This window comes from Micropterus salmoides, unplaced genomic scaffold, assembly GCF_014851395.1.
Source record: "Micropterus salmoides isolate LMB-PRFRI ecotype aquatic unplaced genomic scaffold, ASM1485139v1 Ms_hic_scaffold_21, whole genome shotgun sequence".
Classification (NCBI taxonomy): Eukaryota; Metazoa; Chordata; class Actinopteri; order Centrarchiformes; family Centrarchidae; genus Micropterus; species Micropterus salmoides.
In genome coordinates, this window is record NW_024041262.1 from 252,090 (window position 1) to 274,876 (window position 22,787).

Consider the following 22,787-nt stretch of genomic DNA (forward strand, 5'->3'; position numbering starts at 1 on the left):
ACAAATACTAACGCTTGCTCTCAACAGCACGCTCAAACACAATTTCGACAATCTCTTTTCTTCTAAAACTGTCTTTTCTGTAGTGGGGGGAGGGACGAGTCCCCTTGCCTGGCTGCAATTACGAATTTGTAGAAGTGGCGACTCCATCCGTGGAGGTGGTGAATTCACTAACAGTTGCACATGTTGGTTGCAGAGACTGTATATAAAGATTGGCAGTGAGGTCCTAATGGTTGGCTAAATGCACAATAAAAATTTCAGTGGGAAAGTACGTGTGTGTGATTGGAGGAAGTACTACCCATACAGTCCAGTAGAGGGCGGAGCCTGTGTGAGATTCAACTTGTGTGCAAATGAAGGTCTTATACCTTTATAGTACCTTTCAAAGCTCTCATGGTAGCACCCCACCCCCCTTTCGTCACTAAAATAACCTGATTAATTCAGAGGCACTATGAAGTAATGACACAAAAAAGTACAAGTAATTTATTTATTTACAGTTAAAGTACACAACTACAGTGGCAAATATAAATGTCAAAAAGTAAATCTTGCTGATCTGGTTGCTCACATAATCTAATAGGTTTAGAGAAGCTGACCAAAGAGGTCATGGGTCAAAATCAAAAACTACAGAATACGAAGCAGCAAGAACGAATTACAATAGGCCATTTCATTCTGACAGACTTTGTTATTCATCACAGCAAAGACTTAAATATAACAACCCCAAAACAGTGCTGCTGGAGAAGCTTGTGAACAGATGATGCTCAACTTCCCTCCCACCAAAGAATCATTTCAATAAAGTTTTATGTAAGAGGATTCATAAAGAATGCATTTTCTGTGCCATTACAAAATTGCAGTTTGCAACATTGGTGCAGGATCACTGAGTCGCTTATACTGAGCAGTAGCTGTGACAGGAAAGCACGTCATTCAAAACGTCTTTCACATTTAGTGCAACATGTCTGCCCTCATCACTGCTTTCTGTAATACCTCCATGGCTCTGAAGGGGGCAGACTGATGGGACACTTATGGCAGTCCAAACTTCATGTCAAGTCATGTTCAGACCCATCCCTACACGTCTGTGAATACAAAGTGACACATTTACATTTACACACCAATATTACAAGTAATTCACAGCTTCAAATTAATACAAATAAGAAAATGAGAATGTTTCTGTCCACAGTGAACGGACATCTGGTAAAATGTCTGATGATGACCTTGCACCCATACATAAAGTATGCTGCTTTTGTACAAACCACTAGGAAGGTAACAGGGCTCATTGGACAGGACACCAGAGCTTGACAACTAATGTGTGAATACACAACCTCCTGCACCTAAGACACCAAAGCATATTTTTGGTACCACTCAACCCTCCGCACTTGACTGACGGCTCACCTCTAATCATGCAAAGAAGTAGTTTCTTTTTATTTAATTTATTGAAGAGAGCCATCAGTGGTGGTGATTAGTAAAAAGGAAACGTGGCGGTGAGTGCAGGGAATAAAAACTGCAAATTCCAATGAAAAGCATCACACCCCAAAAGCTACCCATAGATATATACACACACAATGAAGAGCTGCTGGTTCAGCTTTACATCTTACTGCAAACGAGAGAAAAGCGGTTTTATTGATCAGATATGACCAAACAGAAAGTGACAGTGGAGTGGTTTCCGCAGAGGAAAGAGGAGCTAGTGGTGTTTCATCAGTCAGACTGTCCTAGAAAAGACTGCTGGGTTGCCATGTTTGCCCTCGACAAAGCACTCCTATTCAGAATCTGATGGTGGTTGGGAGACGGGACTGTGCAAATGTCTCCTGAAGAGGTGGACAGAAAAATGCCCTCACGCCCGACACCCTTTAATGTTTTAGGAGGTCCGACCAACACAAAGAAATGGTAACTGAGAAAACAGGAGAGAGAAGAAGAATCTGAAGGAGGCAACAGTTCTGAGAGCAGTCAGTCATAAAGGACTTCCAACGGTAGCTGTAGTAGCGGTAATTAATAGTGGTGGTGGTAGTATTAGCATGTCGGATTGCTTCAGGGCTTGGTCCGCCAGGTTGCATTGTGGGGCTCATCGAGGAGCTAGAAGATGGAGACCCGCAGGAGGTACACTGGACGCCATCTAGAGGAAACAAATGACAAGAAGCAGGAAGTTCAAACAATCCTCTGTTCTAAATCACTGGAAACATTAAACTTCCCTGTACTTTCACTGCTTCCAAATAAACATGTATGTATAACTGTAAATTGTTCATCATCAATCATTTTCAAACCACAAAGTCATCTAAAATGTTATGCACCCAGTAAGCTACATTATCAAATACAGTAACTGCACCATTTCGAACCTGGGGAAACAGCTGTAGGTATGGTATATTGGTGCTAGGGCTGAAATGATTCATAGATTAAATCGATTATTAAAATGCATTGATGCAAATTCTTTGCATTGAGGCTTCGTTTAATCGATATACCTATACAGCACACTGTTTTGCGCGGACATTTATTACTGTCGCACATCGCGCTTACGCTGTGAACACAACGTGATTATGATGGCGCTGTTTGCAAAGTGGAGGAAGAGAGAGAAAATAGTGAGGGACGAAGAAGAAAGTGTTTAAAGTATGGGATTATTTCAAGCTAAAAGAAAACAGTAAATGTTACAGTCCGTCCACCGTAAAACGAAACTTATGTCGCCTCGGCAACAGCATGAAAGCATCTGATCAGAAAGCAGCCGGTGTTCTGCCAGCGGTCCACAGACAAGGTAACAGTAACTTTAGCATTTAACTGAAATCACGGTTGATTGATTGAAGGCTAGCCAAAGTAAGCTGCAGTCCTCAGCTGAAAATGTTTACACGTGTGTTTGTTCTCCTTTTTGGGCCGTGAGTTGTAACCTCACAGCCATGAGTTACTGGGTGTCGGGGAGCTGCACCTTTTTCCTCACCTGCAGCTCTCTCTGTAGCTCAGCCAATCCCTGCGACCCGCGTGTGCTAATCCACCCCAGGGTATATAAAGGAATCCTGAAGTAAAATTCAATACCTTTTTAAGACTTTTTCAACATATGTTAAGACTGCTGCAACACTTTGAGCTAACCGATTAAATCAGCCACACACCTTTAAAAGGGACATTTGAGTTTTTAAAAGGATTTAAAATATATTTATAACATATTTATTGCCTATATGTCAACAGGTTGTAACGCTACCTAAAAATTGAGGCATTCACCAACTTTCTCAGTTGCCTATAACAGCGTGTATGGGCCAACTGTTTTCTATGTGAAGGTCAGATTTCCTGCGAAAAGCAACTTTCGCCGCCGCGCCATACAAAAGTACCCCTTAAATGACGCATCGATGAATCGTTGAAATAATCTATAGAAGCTTTCAATACTAAAATCATTGTTAGCTGCAGCCAAGCAAAGGATATTTTGCCTCATAATTACCGCACCGCCCATTCATAAACCTTACATCTACATATGTAGGATGCTGCCGGATCGTGTTGCATAGGACACGCCTCTGTGTGATGATGTTTTTCGCTAAATTGCGATAACTGAAAAACTTATTTTCATTAACTCCTCTGAGGAGCGAAGTCCTACCACCACCAACCTTGGCATCCACTAAAACAAAAGCTTGCATTGCTTATCTAAACACGTCCTGCATTATTAACGGTGTTGTTTGCCGTGTTACAAACAAGCTGTGGCATCATTCCCCTCCGAGTGTATCTATTCAGTTTTCACGCAATGTCACATTCCAAGGAAAACGCTCCCTTGTAAGGCAAAAAAGACGTTATTTTCCGCTGCCTTCCAACCAGGAAGCAAGTGATACACTGTTACTATGAGTTTGTTACTTTTTGCATTGTTACTGGACTCTGTAGCCTCTCTAAAAAAGAAAATAATAAAACAAAGACGGTTAGCTCCATGGTATAATACTGAAACTCACAAATTAAAGCAAATATCGCGGAAACTTGAGAGGAATTGGCGTTCCACCAAAGTGGAAAATTCCTTTAATTTGGCAAGATAGTCTTAAAACTTATAGATAGGCCCTCCGTAATGCCAGAGCAGCGTACTACTCGTCATTAATAGAGGAAAATAGGAACAACCCCAGGTTTCTTTTAAGCACTGTAGCCAGGCTGACAGAGAGTCACAGCTCTATTGAGCCAAGTATTCCCATAGCTCTCAGTAGTTACGACTTCATGAGCTTCTTTAATGATAAAATTCTAACTATTAGAAACAAAATTCACCAAGACCTGCCCTCAACTGGCACCGACTTATCTCTAAACTCAGGAACCTTAGAAACAGCTGTAGAACCAGATATATGTTTAGACTGTTTTGCTACCCTCAATCTTTACCAACTAACTTCAATAATTTCTTCATCTAAACCATCAACCTGCCTCTTAGACCCCATCCCGACTAGGCTGAAGACGTTTTACCCCTAGTCAGCACCTCTATACTAGATATGATCAATCTATCTTTATCAACAGGCTATGTACCACAGTACTTTAAAGTAGCTGTAATTAAACCTCTTCTGAAAAAGCCCAAACTTTTTTAGCCAACTATAGACCTATATCTAACCTTCCATTTCTCTCTAAGATCCTGGAGAAAGCAGTTGCTAAACAGCTGTGTGACTTTCTACAGAGCAATAGTTTATTTGAGGATTTTCAGTCAGGATTTAGAGTTCATCATAGCACAGAGACAGCACTGGTGAAAATTACGACCTCCTTATTGCATCAGACAAAAGACTTGTCTCTGTACTGGTTTTATTAGATCTTAGTGCTGCATTTGATACCATTGACCATCAGATCCTATTGCAGAGACTGGAACATTTCATTGGCATTAAAGGAACCGCTCTAAGCTGGTTTAAGTCCTATTTATCAGATTGATTTCAGTTTGTACATGTTAAAGATGAGTCCTCCATGCACGCCAAAGTTAGTCATGGAGTTCCACAAGGATCTGTCCTCGGACCAATCCTGTTCACTTTATATATGGTTCCTTTAGGCAATATTATCAGGAAATATTCCATAAACTTTCATTGTTATGCAGATGATACTCACGTCATATAACTTGCGTTATATCTATCGATTAAGCCAGATGAAACTAATCAGTTAGCTAAACTTCAAATGTGCCTTCAGGATATTAAAACCTGGATGACCTGTAATTTCCTAATGTTAAACTCAGATAAAACAGAAGTTATTGTTCTGGGGCCCAAGCACCTCCGTGACGCATTATCTAAAGATACAGTTTCCCTGGATGGCATCGCCCTGGCCTCCAGCACCACTGTGAGGAATCTTGGCGTTATCTTTGATCAGGACATGTCGTTTAAGTCTCACATTAAGCAAATTTCAAGGATTGCCTTTTTTCACCTACGTAATATTGCGAAAATCAGGAACATCCTGTCTAAAAATGATGCAGAAAAACTAGTCCATGCATTTGTTACTTCTAGGCTGGATTACTGCAATTCCCTATTATCAGGCTGCTCGAAAAAGTCCATTAAGACTCTTGAGCTGATCCAGAATGCTGCAGCACGTGTTCTGACAGGAACCAGGAAAAGAGATCATATTTCTCCTGTCTTAGCTTCTCTGCATTGGCTTCCAGTAAAATCCAGAACAGAATTTAAAATCACTCTTCTTACCTACAAAGCTCTTAATGGCCAGGCACCATCTTATCTTAAAGAACTCATAATACCTTACTACCCCACCAGAGCACTGCACTCCCAGAATGCAGGGTTACTTGTGGTTCCTAGAGTCTCCAAAAGTAGACTAGGAGCCAGAGCGTCCAGCTATCAAGCTCCTCTCCTGTGGAACCAGGTTCCAGTTTGGGTTCAGGAGGCAGACACCATCTCCACATTTAAGAGTAGGCTTAAGACTTTCCTCTTTGATAAAGCTTATAGTTAGGGCTGGCTCAGGTGAGTCCTGAACCATCCCTTAGTTATGCTGCTATAGGCCTAGACTGACGGGGGATTTCCTATGATGTACTGACCATTATTGCATGTTACTAACACAACTTCTCCCCTTTCCGGTGGTCTTGTGCTTTCTCGTCCCTCTCCTCTCTCCTATCACTTCCTGCAGGTTTTCTGGCTCTGGAGCTGTGGAGTCTGGATCTGTGGCTGCGGGTCACCTGCTGCCCCCGTGTTCCTGCTCGACACCCTCTGCTACAACAACTATTGTTACTAGTCCTATTGTTATTATTGTTATTATAATCATTAACATTACGATTGTTATCATTAACACTACTATAAATATCTGTACCATTTTTCATTTAGTCTATAGCAACATCACCTTTACAGTCTGTACCTCTGTGTGTATATTGTGTAGGCTGCCTCCCTCCCCTCTCTCTCTCCTTCACCCCCAACCCGTCGAGGCAGGTGGCCGCCCACCCTGAGCCATGGTTCTGCTCGAGGTTTCTGCCTCTTAAAAGGAAGTTTTTCCTTGCCTCTGTCGCCTAGTGCTTGCCCTTGGTGGGAATTGTTGGGCTTCTGTAAATAACATCACAGAGTACGGTCTAGACCTGCTCTTTTATGAAAAGTGCTGTGAGATAACTGTTGTTGTGATTTGGCGCTATATAAATAAAATTGAATTGAATGTAGCCTGAGGCATCAAACCAACAAGTCAAAGAGCTGATTAAAGGCGCGTTACGTCAACCCTGAGTAAGCAATGAGTGAGCTTTATCTTAGGCCCTGATGCATTCACTCCAGTTCTCATAAGACTGCACCCTCTTGCTCAGAAGAGAAGATCTGACTGTTCAAAGAGACTATACTAAATTTGAGGTACAATGCAGCTATGATGTCATTGACAGCCAGGTAGATGTACTAGCTGATGTGGATGGTATTGTGCAATATGACATCAGTAACTGGCCATTCAAATCAACTTCACAAAAGCTCACTGGTGTATAATTGAGCAACTGCTGTTTTGTTCAGCCCTGATTTCTGGTAAAGCTTCTTTTGTACTGACATGAACCTCTTGATGCTGCTGATCTCATGCAATGTTTTCTTCTTGTGCTCCTTGTCTATTAGACAGTATTATAGAATTTAAAATGGTAAACACTGGGCTGGAAGAGAAACATGCCGGAACCAGGACTGAACACTGAGGCAGCCCAGTATAGAACTTAAGTTTAGTCCCATGTATCCCCAGTGCTTTTGGGACAAGACTCACCCAGTGTTGCTGCCGTCACACAAGTACGTGGCGAGCGTCTACTTGGCGTGATGCTCGTAGGGAATGCTATTCTGAGGTTGGGGGAAGGGAGAGAGAAGGCCCAATATGTCAAGTCAAAACCCACATCGTGCACTTACAAAACAACTGGAGAAAACTGTCTGAACAACAGCACTTCACTTCTCTCCAAGAAGAAACAGGAGACTACACATCAGACTTTTGTAAATCATGTAGATAATCACATCACTCTACAGTAGGGCTGAACGTTTAATTGCATTTACAAAAATATTGCAATATGATAAAATAAGATTTTCTAATCGCAAAAGCACTCCGGTCACATGACACGTGAGAGTAAAGCAGTCTACAGAAGAAGCATCAACTTCACATGTTACGCTGTACCGTTACTTGTTGTACAAGTAGTGACAGAACCAGGAAACAAATCAGCACCCGCCACCTGTGGGTAAACTGTTTTGCGGTGGTGGGTGACATCGTTGGGTTATACACCACTTAGGTGAACAGGGAAAATGCAATATTGTGGCGAAACGCGCAGGCGGCTGAAGCACACACACAGCCAGCAGTCAGCTCAGTGAATATCTGTGACGCCGTTTCAAACCAAAATCACCAGTTTGGAAGAGGCCCCCTACTAAGCTTGTCTATTAGTCGTGAGAGGCGTCACTTGGTTTTATTTTCGTTGGCCAATTTGTGTATTGAACCTCAAACTGATTATTTTTTTGTTTGCTTGCTGAGATCCAGATGAGCAGGTTTTTTGTTGAGATGGGCTCTTGTGGAGATTTGAACTAAGGTGGTTGAACTGTGGGTTTTGTATTGAGTGCGTACTGTATGAGACACCGTGGTGAACTTACTTTTTCTTGTCGTCTGTAGGTAGACCTACCTGATGATATATATTATTTTATTATTTAGATTTTTTAAAAATCGCAATTATTTTCCAAAATCATTCAGCCCTACTCTACAGTATTCATACTAATGTTTTACAGACTTCTGTGAAGACAAAGTTTAATAAATTTGAAATGTAATGTCTACCTGCTGCTGTTACTATAAAGCTTAAACAACAGCTTCCTCCTGCTTATTCAGAAGAGAGCTTCTACTCCTGTAGCCTTGGGAGAGGTGGAATAACTTCTTGTAAAAGTCATAGTTTCTTCTTTCTGCACATGCTGGTAGGTTAAGAAGACATTATAAGAAAGCAGATGTGTCTTGTACCTGTGAGGTGGACATGCGGGAGGTGTCCTGCCGTCCTGTTAGATCTGAGGATGACACGTTGACAGGAGCGCTGCGGTGCAGTCGCATACTGACCTTTCGTTCACGCTCCATACCAGACACTTGTCGAGGGGATGTATTCGCTGGAGATCAGAGACCAAAAACAAAGAACACCATCAGCAAGTTTGCAATTTTTTTGATTCAAATGTCTGTTTGTGTCATGACAACAAATATTTTTCCACATAGTCTTGTGTATTTTGAGGAGTTTAGTCCCCCCCCCCCCAAGAAACAAAACAAGCCAAACTGCATTAATGTCACTGTAAAGTTATTAAATATACATATACAGTACATTTTGAAAGAAAATAATTTTTTTCTTCAATGAAGATAACATTAAATTAATCAGAAATACAGTCTAGACATTATTAATGTGGTAAATGACCTTCCTTTGAGCTAGTTGAATATCTGGAGCATCAGCATTTGTGGGTTCGATTATACTCTCTAAATGGCCAGAAAAAGAGAACTTTCATCTGAAACTTGACTGTCTATTCTTGTTCTGAGAAATGACAGCTATTCCATGCGAGGACAAGCAAGAGGACAAGTACACTAGAGTCTACCCGCAAAACACCAGTCTCAACGTCCACAGTAAAGAGGCGAATCCGGGATGCTGGCCTTCTAGGCACAGTGGCAAAGAAAAAGCCATATCTGAGACTGGCCAATAAAATGAACAGATTAAGATGGGCAAAAGAACACAGACATAGAAAAAAGTGTTATGGACAGACGAATCTAAGTTTGAGGTGTTTGGATCACACAGAAGAACATTTGTGAGATGCAGAACAAGTGAACAGATGCTGGAGGAGTGCCTGAAGCCATCTGTCAAGCATGGTGGAGGTAATTTGATGGTCTGGGGCTGCTTTGGTGCTGGTAAAGTGGGAGATTTGAACAAGATATAAGGGATTTTGAATAAGGAAGGCTATCACTCCATTTTGCAACTCCATGCCATACCCTTTGGGCCAATTTCCTTCTACAGCAGGACAATGACCCAAAGCACACCTCCAAATTATGCAAGAACTATTTAGGGAAGAAACAGTCAGCTGGTATTCTGTCTGTAATGGAGTGGCCAGCGCAGATCTCAAACCTATTGAGCTGTTGTGGGAGAAGCTTGACTGTATGGTACATAAGCCCATCAAGCCAATCAAACGTGGGAGGTGCTTCAGGAAGCGTGGGGTGAAATTTCTTCAGATTACCTCAACAAACTGACAGCTAGAATGCCAAAGGTCTGCAAGGCACTAATTGCTGCAAATGGAGGATTCTTTCACGAAAGTCAAAGTTTGAAGGACAAAATTATTATTTCAAATAAAAATCTGTATTCTGTATTTCTAACCGTGACTATATTTTCTACTCATTTTGCAACTCATTTGATGAATAAAATTGTGAGTTTTCATGGAAAACATGAAATTGTTTGGGTGACCCCAAACATTTGAACGGTAGTGTACATACGCACACACACACAGAGTACTGTGCAAAGGTTTTGGTATGAAAAAATGTGGTAAAGTAAGAATGCTTTCTATAGTAGACATGTTAATAGATTTTATTTATCAATAATCAAAATGCAAAGTGAGCCAACAGCCAAACTCAGCTAACAAGGTGATGCTGCTGAAGACATTTTACTGTCAAAAGTCATAAAACATATTGCGAGGTAATGCAAAAGTATTGCGAGGGAACGCAAAACATATTGCGAGGGAATGCAAAAGTATTGCGAGGTAACGCAAAATAGTCCTCAAAAAAAATATTCCTCACTGAGCCCTGGGAGCCACCATATTTATAGCTGTTAGTGACATAATAAATTATTATAAACTGATAAAATAAATAATATTTATTTTGCTTGATTCAAAAAAAAAGATTTATGAACAAAACTGAAAAGTTATTTTTTGGGGCACCTCTTTACCTCGATGATAAATTATTTAATTTCAATTCAGTTATAAACGCCTGGACTTTGTTTCAGCAGGTTTTCTGCTCATGTTCAAAACTTTCTGCACATTCAGAATCTCACATCTTTGTTCTCATATGTCCAGAAGAAAATCATAATATTATGGAGACTAACATCATTATTTAATGAGAATTCATAATATTTTTAAAAAGTCTACCAGACCTATACTCTGCTGTGCTCCCCTTCAGACTGTACTGACTGAAACAAGTGCACTGCACTTCGTTGGAGGTAGAAACTGAAACCAACACTGCCAATCAGGCAGACGTCTCAGCGCAAATCCTCATGTTAACTTCTGCAGCTCCGATAAAGTGCAGCTCACAGCCCCAAACACAGCCAGATTGTGCTTCAGGTTTTAGATGTTAATAATGCAAAACTCTACCAGCGAGTCTGCTGGCTGTGTCTGCCAAGTTGCACTAGCTGGGTGGAGATGATTCTCGCCACTAGTCAACGTTATCACATTATAAATTTGTTTTTCACTGCGTGAGAAGATTGATTGGTGGCTACTATTGAGAGGTCAGAATGCCGTTTGTGACTGAGAGAAGAGTAGTAACGGCGTGAGAAGACGGCCTCCGTTGTAGTCAGCGCTCAGTTGGTTCAGTTAGTCATTTGCTAAGTGATTGTAATAAATAAACACATAGGTCTACACAATCCCTTTCATCCTACAGAATATTTCTCTTCGTCCCAAACACATTTTCTGTCGTCCTCAGGACGACGGGACGCCGCTAGTCATAACATTCAGATAAGTCATCACTGTGTCTTACCAGTCAGTGTTAACAGTGATGTTAGACAAACAATACATGCAACTCTTTGCAGACTGAAGCTCACACACAGGCATGCAAACTGTTCAAGATTACAAAAGGTGAGAAAGATACGCAAGCAGACAAACGCACAGACACAGTGTAAGAGGGGTCTGTTTTTAAGCTTACATGTTGTATACATAATGTGCATTTGTGTACTGCCACAAGAGAAAGATACCAACACACAAAGGCATCCTTTTATGTATTGTATTTTATTGGGGACATAAGGGCTCAGATTAGGGGTGTGACGATACACGAGAACAAGATGTGACGATAATTTAACACTATTTTATCAAAATCATCAATGCTGAAATATGAGTTGGAGTATTTGGGGATTATCCTCCAGAAAATTTTGAGCATAAAACACTGAATTTCCTGCATTCTGGTGAATTTTTTGTTCTGCCTTTCCTACATCAATTTATGGTGGAAGGGAAACACCAAATTAAGGTGGCAGGTGACTATTCAAAATCTAAAAATATTACAGAATCTAATGCAGTGCAGCTCTCTGCAGCATTCTGTGTTGCTTTCACATGTTTCTCTGTATATCAACTTTTCTCATGTACCATCTTCCCTGCTGAATTAGCACACATGCAGGCATGATTTAGTCTTTCCTCCTCTTTTGTCATCTTCACATGGAGAGAACAGAAAATTTGGCCAAAAAGAAACTGACAAAAAGTTGTTAACCTTCTGAGGTCTAAGGGCATTTTTTCACTTTTTCTTCGATTTTACATATCTTCTTAATTTCACCTTTTAAAGGCAATAGCATAACATGATACCATGTGTTTTATATCAAAATGTGCAGAAAACCCCCAGCTCTCTTTATAACGAGTCGACCACTTGTCCAAGATTGTGTAAAGAGAGAGAGATAATGTGGCTCTAAAGTTGAAATTCTTCAAATCTCTTGTGGAAACATAATTCACCAATTACGCAAGGCCATCTTATCTTTCCCCTAGCTCGCTGTGTGAGTCACGTACGATCTCGCGAGAATAAGGACTTTGAAGCCGATAATCACTCGATTAAGGCAATATCTGAACCTTTTCTGTGTGCTGCATGATCGCGGAGATATTAATAGAAACATTTAGTCAACACAGAGGTGACGCGCACCCGCGTCAACCGACCTCAGGGGGTTAAAGTTACTGACTGGTGCTGCATGTTTTGGGGTCATTTTATAATCAGTAGCTTGTTTACTCTTAAAAAATTAATTAATTAATTAAATAATTAAGTGCAAATAAAACCCTTCTCAAAGCACTTTCATTGGTTCTTTACCATTTCATTTTGCAGGCTATTTTTCAAAGCATTTTTAACAAACGCTTTCAAAAAGTGATGGGGACATGTCGCCAGCATCCCCAGCATAAATAACCGAGACGTTACTTCCAGGTTGCTGCCACTGCTCTGAACAATTAGCTTAGCTAACAATACTGGTCGCCATGTCTTCTTTGGGAGGCAGCAAAAGCAGTCATGAGAGGTAAAATAATCTCCTATTCATCATACAAAAAAAAAAGAAAGATCTCGTGAATTAGACCTAGAACAAAAAATTAAAACATTAGAAACTGCCCTTTCTGCCTCCCCACAGGAACACATGCTGAATGATCTGAGAAAATCAAAACTTGAATTAAATGAAATTATTGATAAAAAGACCCAATTTCAGTTGCAAAGACTACGCTTGGAGAACTTTGAACATGGCAACAAATCCAGCAGATTCTTAGCCAACCAATTGAAATTGAATAAAGAAAAAATAACAATTTCCTCCTTAAAGGGCTCAGCTGGGAATCTGACTCATAACCCAGAAGAAATCAACAATGCATTTAGAGATTTTTATAAAACCTTATATACATCACAAATTGATCCATCTAGCTCCAACATGCATTTCTGAACAATACAGATTTGCCAAGGTTAGATGATGAACAGATCAGGGCTCTGGATTCACCTGTTTCAATGGCTGAACTCCAGGAAGCTCTCTTACATATGTTGAATAATAAAGCCCCTGGGCCAGACGGTTTTCCAGCTGAATTCTACAAGGAATTCTGAGAAATACTTGTGCCACATTCTATAGGATGTTTATGCAAATTAGGGGTACTTGCATGTTGCCTCCAACAATGAACTCTGCTAATATCAGCCTGCTCCTTAAACCAGACAAAGACCCCACACTCCCATCCAGTTATCGCCCAATATCACTTATTAATGCAGATCTTAAAATCATCTTCTAAACCCTAGCAAGGCGGCTAGAGAAGGTCACTCCTGGTATAATACACTCCGACCAAACAGGATTTATTAAGGGCAGGCACTCCACCAACAATACACGCAGGCTACTTAATGTAATAGACTATGCCACTATTCATAACCTGGAAACTACATTTGTTTCTTTAGATGCAGAGAAAGCATTTCACAGAGTAAATTGGAAATTCCTATTTGCTACTTTACATAAATTTGGATTTGGAAACTCTTTAATAGATTGGATTAAAATCTTATACAGTTACCCAAGAGCTTCTGTCAGAACAAACGATCATACTTCTCCATGCTTTAGTCTTCAGAGGGCTACCAGGCAGGGTTGCCCACTCTCTCCCTCGCTATTTGCCATTTTTATAGAACCACTAGCAGCTGCTATCAGACAAAATAGTAATATTAAAGGAATTCAAACAGAATTCGAACAAAATATAAACCACAAGATAAGCTTTTATGCAGATGATGTATTACTTTTCCTCCTAAACTCACAAACTTCTCTTTCTGAGACAATCACACTTAATAATAATAATAAATTTTATTTATAATGCACTTTACATTTCAACGAAATCGCCAAGTGCTACAGTAGCAGGGGGTTAAAAACAGTTCCCAAAATATGATTTTAATTTTATTTTTGTGGTTTTTTATTGCTATTTATTGATTTTGTTATGAGTGTTGAAAGGCCTTTTGAAATAGGAATGTCTTTTGGCCCTTCTTAAAAACCTCCACAGTTTGTGGGGCCCTTAGAGCCATGGGGCGACTGCCTGGAAGGCCCTGTCTCCCATAGTGGAGAGTTTAGTCCTTGGTTGGTGCAGGCAGTAGGTAGAGGTGGAGGAGCGGAGGTTTTGTGAGGCGGTGTGTGGGGTGAGGAGTTCACTGAGGTACACTCACCTAAAGGATTATTAGGAACACCATACTAATACTGTGTTTGACCCCCTTTCGCCTTCAGAACTGCCTTAATTCTATGTGGCATTGATTCAACAAGGTGCTGAAAACATTCTTTAGAAATGTTGGCCCATATTGATAGGATAGCATCTTTCAGTTGATGGAGATTTGTGGGATGCACATCCGGGCACGAAGCTCCCGTTCCACCACATCCCAAAGATGCTCTATTGGGTTGAGATCTGGTGACTGTGGGGGCCATTTTAGTACAGTGAACATTGTCATGTTCAAGAAACCAATTTGAAATGATTCGAGCTTTGTGACATGGTGCATTATCCTGCTGGAAGTAGCCATCAGAGGATGGGTACATGGTGGCCATAAAGGGATGGACATGGTCAGAAACAATGCTCAGGTAGGCCGTAGCATTTAAACGATGCCCAATTGGCACTAAGGGGCCTAAAGTGTGCCAAGAAAACATCCCCCACACCATTACACCACCACCACCAGCCTGCACAGTAGTAACAAGGCATGATGGATCCATGTTCTCATTCTGTTTACGCCAAATTCAGACTCTCCCATCTGAATGTCTCAACAGAAATCGAGACTCATCAGACCAGGCAACATTTTTCCAGTCTTCAACCGTCCAATTTTGGTGAGCTCTTGCAAATTGTAGCCTCTTTTTCCTATTTGTAGTGGAGATGAGTGGTACCCAGTGGGGTCTTCTGCTGTTGTAGCCCATCCGCCTCAAGGTTGTGCGTGTTGTGGCTTCACAAATGCTTTGCCGCATACCTCGGTTGTAACGAGTGGTTATTTCAGTCAAAGTTGCTCTTCTATCAGCTTGAATCAGTCGGCCCATTCTCCTCTGACCTCTAGCATCAACAAGGCATTTTCGCCCACAGGACTGCTGCATACTGGATGTTTTTCCCTTTTCACGCCATTCTTTGTAAACCCTAGAAATGGTTGTGCATGAAAATCCATGTGATTGGTTGATTAGATAATTGCATTAATGAGAAATTGAACAGGTGTTCCTAATAATCCTTTAGGTGAGTGTAGGCAGGGGCAGTTCCATGTATGCACTGATGGGTGAGGAGACAGATTTTGTACTGGATTCTGTATTGAATGGGCAGCCAGTGGAGGGATTTCAGGACCGGAGTGATATGATCGTATTTGCGCCCCCTCGGGCAGCGCAGTTCTGAATATGCTGGAGCTTTTGCAGGCTCCTGCCAGGGATCCCGACGAGGAGGGCATTACAGTAGTCCAACCTGGAGGAGATAAAGGCATGGATCAACTTCTCAGCATCCGGTTGGGAGAGGGAGGGGCGGAGTTTGGCGATGTTTTTGAGGTGGAGGAAGGAGACCTTACAAAGGTGGCGGATGTGGGTGTCAAATGTGAGATTTGAGTCAAGTCTGACTCCGAGGTTTGTAACAGAGGTAGACAGGGCAATGTGATGACCAAAGATGGGTATACTGCTGAGGGAGGAGGACTGGGTTTGGTGTGGGGTACCGATCAGGATGGCTTCGGTTTTGCTGCTATTTAATTGAAGAAAGTTGTCAGACATCCATGCCCTTATCTCCTCCAGGCAAACCTGGTGGGAGACCTCTGCAAAGTGCAGACGGCAGAGCTGAGGGGAGTGTGGAGTCCAATTTCATGTATAATTGTGTATCGTCTGCGTAACAGTGGAATGAAACTTTGTGTTTATGGATGATGTGACCAAGGGGTAGTAAGTAGATGGTGAAAAGGGTCGGACCTAGGACGGACCCTTGTGGCACTCCACAGCTGACTGTGTGGGGTGATGATTGGGACTGGGACACTTATAGATAAATTCTCATCCATTTCAGACTACTTCATTAACTGGAGTAAATTCATAGTTTTACCTGTAATGTGTGATTTCCAGAGTATATCTACCACACAGCTAAAGTCTGGGAATATTAAATATCTGGGTGTCAATATTTCCTCCAGGCTGTCAGAACTGATATGGCTAAACTACACGACTTTACTTAAATCAATAGAGGATGACCTTGTACAAAGGACATCGTATCACTCATGGGAAGAGTCTCCACCATAAAAATGATGGTCCTACCTAAAATCAATTACCTGTTTTCAGTGTTACCCACCAAACCCCCCTCTGCTGTCTGGTTTGAATCACTGGACTCAAACATCTCAAAATTTTTGTGGAAAAATAAACCCCCATGAATCAGTTTAAAAACTCTGCAAAAAGCAAAAGATTGTGGTGGTTTAGAACTGCAAAATTTTTATCATTACTTCCTGTCCAATAGACTACAATATATCTCACAATGGATCAATCAGAGCCCCCTGGACCACTCATGGATGGACATAGAACAAACATTCTGTAAGGAAAATAAAATTTCCGATATGCCATTGATCAGCTCCAGCATCAAAATCATACCTGCTTTAAAAGCATTAACATAAGCACTTCCCTGGCAGCTTGGTGGGAATTTCTCAAAATATCTGGGTCTTCACCTATCCCATGCAGATTTACTCCAATCTCGAATAATCCTGACATCCTGCAAAATAAGAAAACACTAAATTCCCCACTGTGGTATGACAAAGGGATAAAACATCTAGAGCATGTAATGCAAGGCAGTAACTTTATTCCATTCCAAGATCTAGTGGCACAATATGGAATTAGCCATAATAGATTTCTTGAATTTCAACAGTTTAAATCCATAATTCAGGCAAGATTTAAGGATAACATAATGGACTTAGATCTACCTCCAATGATAACAGACTTTCTTAAACTCTCGCCTCCAAAACCGTTATCTCATACAATATAAAACTCTCCATAGAACACACTATACTGGACAAAGGACGTTCAGAATGGGTCTTATGCAGTCAAACATCTGCCGGAACTGCTCAGGTAACATATCTGAGTTACATGCATGCTATGTGGCAATGTGCACCTGTTCAAAAGTTCTGGCAGAAGATACGTGAAGACCTATCAATATGGCTAAGTTACCCCGTCCCAGTTTCCCCATCACTCTGCGTGCTGGGGGACCTAAGTGACATTAGTATAGAGGTTGACACATCATACATGCTTCTCACTGCCTTATGCATCGCCATGAAAACTATCCTCATGAACTGGAAGGCCAAAAAGAATATAAGTATTGCCCAATATAGGAATCTCCTTATAGATCACATTAGCATGGAGAGAATGTGTGCTATAAAAAAAACAAAAAACAATTCCAATCTCTCTGGTCCCCCTTGATCAACTTTATCACTTAGTGGGGGTGGGTGTTTACGGCCTTGCTGCTCAGGCTCCCGTGCGGCCGGTAGGTGTGTCTGGGGGTGGGTCGATTCTTGGATGAATCGTGGTGCGGGCGTGGGGGATTCTGACTTGACTGATGGGTGTCGGGGTATCGATTTTTTTTTATTTTGATTGGCGGCATGGTGTTGGTGGAGGAGGGATGTTTGCGGTGGGTTTCTGTCCGGTGGTGAACGTGTGGTGTGGGTCACAGTGTATCCGTAGGTAGGGGTCTGTGGTCTCCCTGGCTGCGGGGGGGTGGGGGCGGTTGGTGCCGGCTGGCATCTCTCCTTTGTTTGTTTTTCTCTTTCTCCGGCCCAGGCCCCCCTCCCCGTTCTATTGCAGGTTTTGTTGCTTTCTGCAATTGGTGTTTCCCTCTGCTATTCCCTGTTGTCCCCACCCTCCATCCCCCTTCTCTTGCAGGTGTCCTCTCTATGCTGTCTGTTTGTGCGATGTTTGTGGCCCCCCCCCCATCCCCATGTCTGCCCCTCCTGTCCGGCCTGGTGACAAATCAATACATAATTAAAGAAATAATAAAACAGACAAAGTAGTATATTAATACTCTCTTGTTAAAGTAAAATCTGTCTGGCACAATATGGTATCCAGCTCATCATACTCTATACCAGGCTGCTGGGCTGGACAGGTTTTAAAAAAACCAATACTGGTTAATAACAGTGGGCAAAGTAATAAAATTGGCAACATAACAGTTGTAAGCTAGCTTACTTCTGTCTTCCATCAGGCTTGCTTTCTGACGGACAGTTCGTTTGGCAGTCTTTTACCGTCCTCACGTATTCAGCTGTCAGACTCTGCAGTGTAGTGGACTTGCAAAAAAGTTGGTTAGGCACAGCCTGTTGTAAAGTTGCAAAGCCTAATACTAGACAGGAGTGGACTGTAGAGGCCTAAATGCTATCTTAGCAATGACTGACCCCCCCCAAATATTTTCTCATAGGATCTGCACAAGTCACCTAGGTGACACATTTTGGTTTCAAAACTGCTAATTTCACGGAAAAGGTAAGGAGTTTGCATGCCTGCACACCATGCAGAGATCACGCTTGGACAACAACTGAGAGGATTCCAGCTTTAGCCCTGGTGACAGCACTTAGATCAGTAAGATTTTATGTTTAACATCTTCCTGCCTGTGTCGTTCTTTAATTTCAATTCAATTTTATTTATATAGCGCCAAATCACAACAACAGTTATCTCACAGCACTTTTCATAAAAGAGCAGGTCTAGACCGTACTCTGTGATGTTATTTACAGAAGCCCAACAGTTCCCACCAAGAGCAAGCACTAGGCGACAGAGGCAAGGAAAAACTTCCTTTTAAGAGGCAGAAACCTCGAGCAGAACCATGGCTCAGGGTGGGCGGCCATCTGCCTCGACCGGTTGGGGTGAGAGAGAGAGAGAGAGAGAGAGAGAGAGAGATGTAAGTAGAGAGAGAGAGAGATGTAAGGAGAGAGAGATGTAAGGAGAGAGACATGCAAGGTGTTGTCTCTGTGTGTTTAAATATTATATCCTAAATTTAAATTCATGAGGGAGGTTTGAATCTGTCCATGGGTCTTTCTGTCTGGAGTTTGCATGTTCTTCCTGTGTTTGTGTGTTTCAGAGTATAATGTGTTATTTCTAAATGTGTACAGAGTTTACAAGATGTGTATCCAACAAAAGGTTCAAATTAGGGCTGGCCGATAAAAAAATAATGTTAATTTTCGCAATAAAACTTTCCTCAATAACAACATAACAAATGTTCAATAGTGGTGATGGTGGTGCAATGGATAAGATGCCTGCCTTTGGTGTGAGAGACCCAGATCCCCCGCTATGACACATCTACCATGTGTCACTTAACCTCTAGTTGATCCAGAGGTGTGCGACCTAATTAGCAATTGTAAGTAGCTTTGGATAAAAGCATCAGCCAAATGAATAAATATCGTCAATAAATATTTAATTTATTAGAATCACAAACTAATTAGCACTTAATTTTTCTATTATGTTGTTTATTTTGTTGAGGAAAAGGGACTAAGAAAAAAAGAGTTACTAATCATATTTATTTAAATATAATTGTTTTGAATGTTCTTCAGTCTGACCATAAATAGTTAACCATCTGGCCCTTCTATTTTCATTCAGGGGCAAAAATCAGCCTTTAAACTTGGGGTCATCATTTGGCTGGCCCAGAAATTCTGCCAGGGACATCAAACTCTTGAAGGGGCAGTTGATTTCAAGGAGTTGTGTTGAATCAAGGATCCTATCTGGGCTGGCTCCCAAAGAAGGATGGTCAGTGTGTACAACCAGGCCTCTCTTCTCCACAGTATGCCATCTGCACTCCATGAGTGTGATGACATTGATCTTATTTTCCTTGCCATGCTGCGTTGCTGTATTGCCGGTGAAGGTTGGGTACAACTGCTCAGACATTTTATGGGCTCTGTGGTGCATCGTTTTCGCAGTTGTTTTGCTGTCCTGTCTGTTAGATGCAGCTTTCTAGCATGTCGTAACTGTGAAGCACTTTGCATCCTGGTTTCTTCCATCAGTGTAGCTGCTTGTGCAGGGGAAACTTTGATGTAGGCCTAAAAACTTTGTACACTTCAGACAGGTTAGTGCTGTGCTGTGTTCAGTATAACAGAGTGAATTACTGTGGGCTGGGCTCATGTTTGTTGGGGCATGCCATACTGCTGTTTACATTTGCTCTGTAACTTAACTGAAGAAGACCATTTATCTGGAGCTGAAATAGTGGGGCCATCACTGATGAATTGCTGTGGGTTCTGAACTCTCTGTGGTTCTTAAAACGTCGGGGGGAGGTCGTTGATTTGGCCTGAGTTTACAAGTAGGAACTCCAACCTTGAGTGGCTTTTCATTGTACATTTTTTTTGCAGGTTGGAATTTTTTGTCTGCAACGCAAGTATTAAGACGCTTAGTAAGCAGAGCCATTTTTAGATATTTTTTTTAGTTAAGTGGAAACAGAGTGGAAACTGAGTAGAAACCTCCTAAAGAAAATCACAGATGGACTGTGTGGGCCGATGAATATTTCCGGTCTGGAAAGCTCAGGACTTTATTTACCATGTTTTGATACACACTGGGTCACTGGCACTAGAGAGTCTAGAGGTTAAACACTTCACTCTACACTGAGGGTTTCGCAACAGATGTAGTGTCCCGAGTCCAGAGGAGATGAGGCAGGCTGGAGTGAACTGACCTGTGTGGGAGGTGGGTGTTAGCGGGGTGGGAGGGGCTCCGTCCTGGGTTCCTCGTGGTCGTCCCGATGCAGCAGGTATTCCTCTGGCCCCTGGGTTCCTGCCGTGCCTCAGCCTGTCTTCCCGGTCCCGGCGTTCCCTCTCTGCTTCCTCTGCTGCACGGTTAGCTCCCTGTGTATAACATTAACAAACAATGAACAAAGGACCGCAGAGAAAGCCAGAGGATCATAAAAGTAAGTAGGGAGTCATATTCTGGGCAACATCTATATTCACATTTCATGGTAATCCATCCCATAGTTGAGATATTTCAGTAAAAGCCAAAACTGTCAACCTGCTGGTGCTGCTAGAGGAAAGGCAAGGGGATTAATTGAAAAATTTAATCATGAATTCTAAAGAAGTGTATTGCGTACTTACTTACTTACTGCTATATACACAAAAGTGCAATATACACACACACGTGTGTATATTATATATATATATATACAGTGAGGAAAATAAGTATTTGAACACCCTGCTGTTTTGCAAGTTCTCCCACTAAGAAATCATGGAGGGGTCTGAAATTGTCATCGTAGGTGCATGTCCACTGTGAGAGATATAATCTAAAAAAAAATAATCCAGAAATCACAATGTATGATTTTTTAACTATTTATTTGTTAGATACAGCTGCAAATAAGTATTTGAACACCTGAGAAAATCAATGTTAATATTTGGTACAGTAGCCTTTGTTTGCAATTACAGAGGTCAAACGTTTTCTGTAGTTTTTCACCAGGTTTGCACACACTGCAGGAGGGATTTTGGCCCACTCCTCCACACAGATCTTCTCTAGATCAGTCTAGTCAGTCTTAGTTTGAGCTCCCTCTAAAGATTCTCTATTGGGTTTAGGTCTGGAGACTGGCTAGGCCACGCCAGAACCTTGATATGCTTCTTACAGAGCCACTCCTTGGTTATCCTGGCTGTGTGCTTTGGGTCATTGTCATGTTGGAAGACCCGGCCTCGACCCATCTTCAATGCTCTAACTGAGGGAAGGAGGTTGTTCCCCAAAATCTCGCAATACATGGCCCTGGTCATCCTCTCCTTAACACAGTGCAGTTGCCCTGTCCCATGTGCAGAAAAACACCCCCAAAGCATGATGCTACCACCCCCATTCTTCACAGTAGGGATGGTGTTCTTGGGATGGTACTCATCATTCTTCTTCCTCCAAACACGGTTAGTGGAATTATGACCAAATAGTTCTATTTAGGTCTCATCTGACCACATGACTTTCTCCCATGACTCCTCTGGATCATCCAAATGGTCATTGGCAAACTTAAGACGGGCCTTGACATGTGCTGGTTTAAGCAGGGGAACCTTCCGTGCCATGCATGATTTCAAACCATGACGTCTTAGTGTATTACCAACAGTAACCTTGGAAACGGTGGTCCCAGCTCTGTTCAGGTCATTGTCCAGCTCCTCCCGTGTAGTTCTGGGCTGATTTCTCACCTTTCTTAGGATCATTGAGACCCCACGAGGTGAGATCTTGCATGGAGCCCTAGTCCGAGGGAGATTGACAGTCATGTTTAGCTTCTTCCATTTTCTAATGATTGCTCCAACAGTAGACCTTTTTTCACCAAGCTGCTTGGCAATTTCCCCTTTCCAGCCTTGTGGAGGTGTACAATTTTGTCTCTAGTGTCTTTGGACAGCTCTTTGGTCTTGGCCATGTTAGTAGTTGGATTCTTACTGATTGTATGGGGTGGACAGGTGTCTTTATGCAGCTAACGACCTCAAACAGGTGCATCTAATTTAGGATAATAAATGGAGTGGAGGTGGACATTTTGAAGGCAGAATTCTAGCTGATAGACAGATGTTCAAATACTTATTTGCAGCTGTATCATACAAATAAATAGTTAAAAAATCATACATTGTGATTTCTGGATTTTTTTTTTAGATTATGTCTCTCACAGTGGACATGCACCTACGATGACAATTTCAGACCCCTCCATGATTTCTAAGTGGGAGAACTTGCAAAATAGCAGGGTGTTTTGCAAGGGTGCAAATACTTATTTTCCTCACTGTATACATTATATATATATATATATATTACATACTATATACATATGTATGTGTATACATATACTATATATCCATACATATACATATACATACACACA

General features: G+C 41.6%; 1 protein-coding gene across 3 annotated transcripts in view; it reads right to left on the bottom strand.

Annotated features, from left to right (window-relative positions):
* Positions 1 to 451: 451 nt before the first annotated feature.
* csnk1db (casein kinase 1, delta b) overlaps positions 452 to 22,787 on the bottom strand; it is a 58,490-nt gene continuing 36,154 nt past the window's right edge. The window contains exons 7-10 of one of the 3 annotated variants that reach the window (XM_038735514.1): positions 20,643 to 20,811; positions 8,320 to 8,459; positions 7,105 to 7,170; positions 452 to 2,098 (exon numbers count right to left, since the gene is read on the bottom strand). In XM_038735514.1, coding sequence (XP_038591442.1) covers positions 7,120 to 7,170; positions 8,320 to 8,459; positions 20,643 to 20,811 — 360 coding nt within the window. In that variant the 3' untranslated portion in view covers positions 452 to 2,098; positions 7,105 to 7,119. Of the gene's footprint in view, positions 2,099 to 7,104; positions 7,176 to 8,319; positions 8,460 to 20,642; positions 20,812 to 22,787 lie in introns of all 3 variants that reach the window. The other 2 variants (XM_038735513.1, XM_038735512.1) reach the window with 2 other exon arrangements.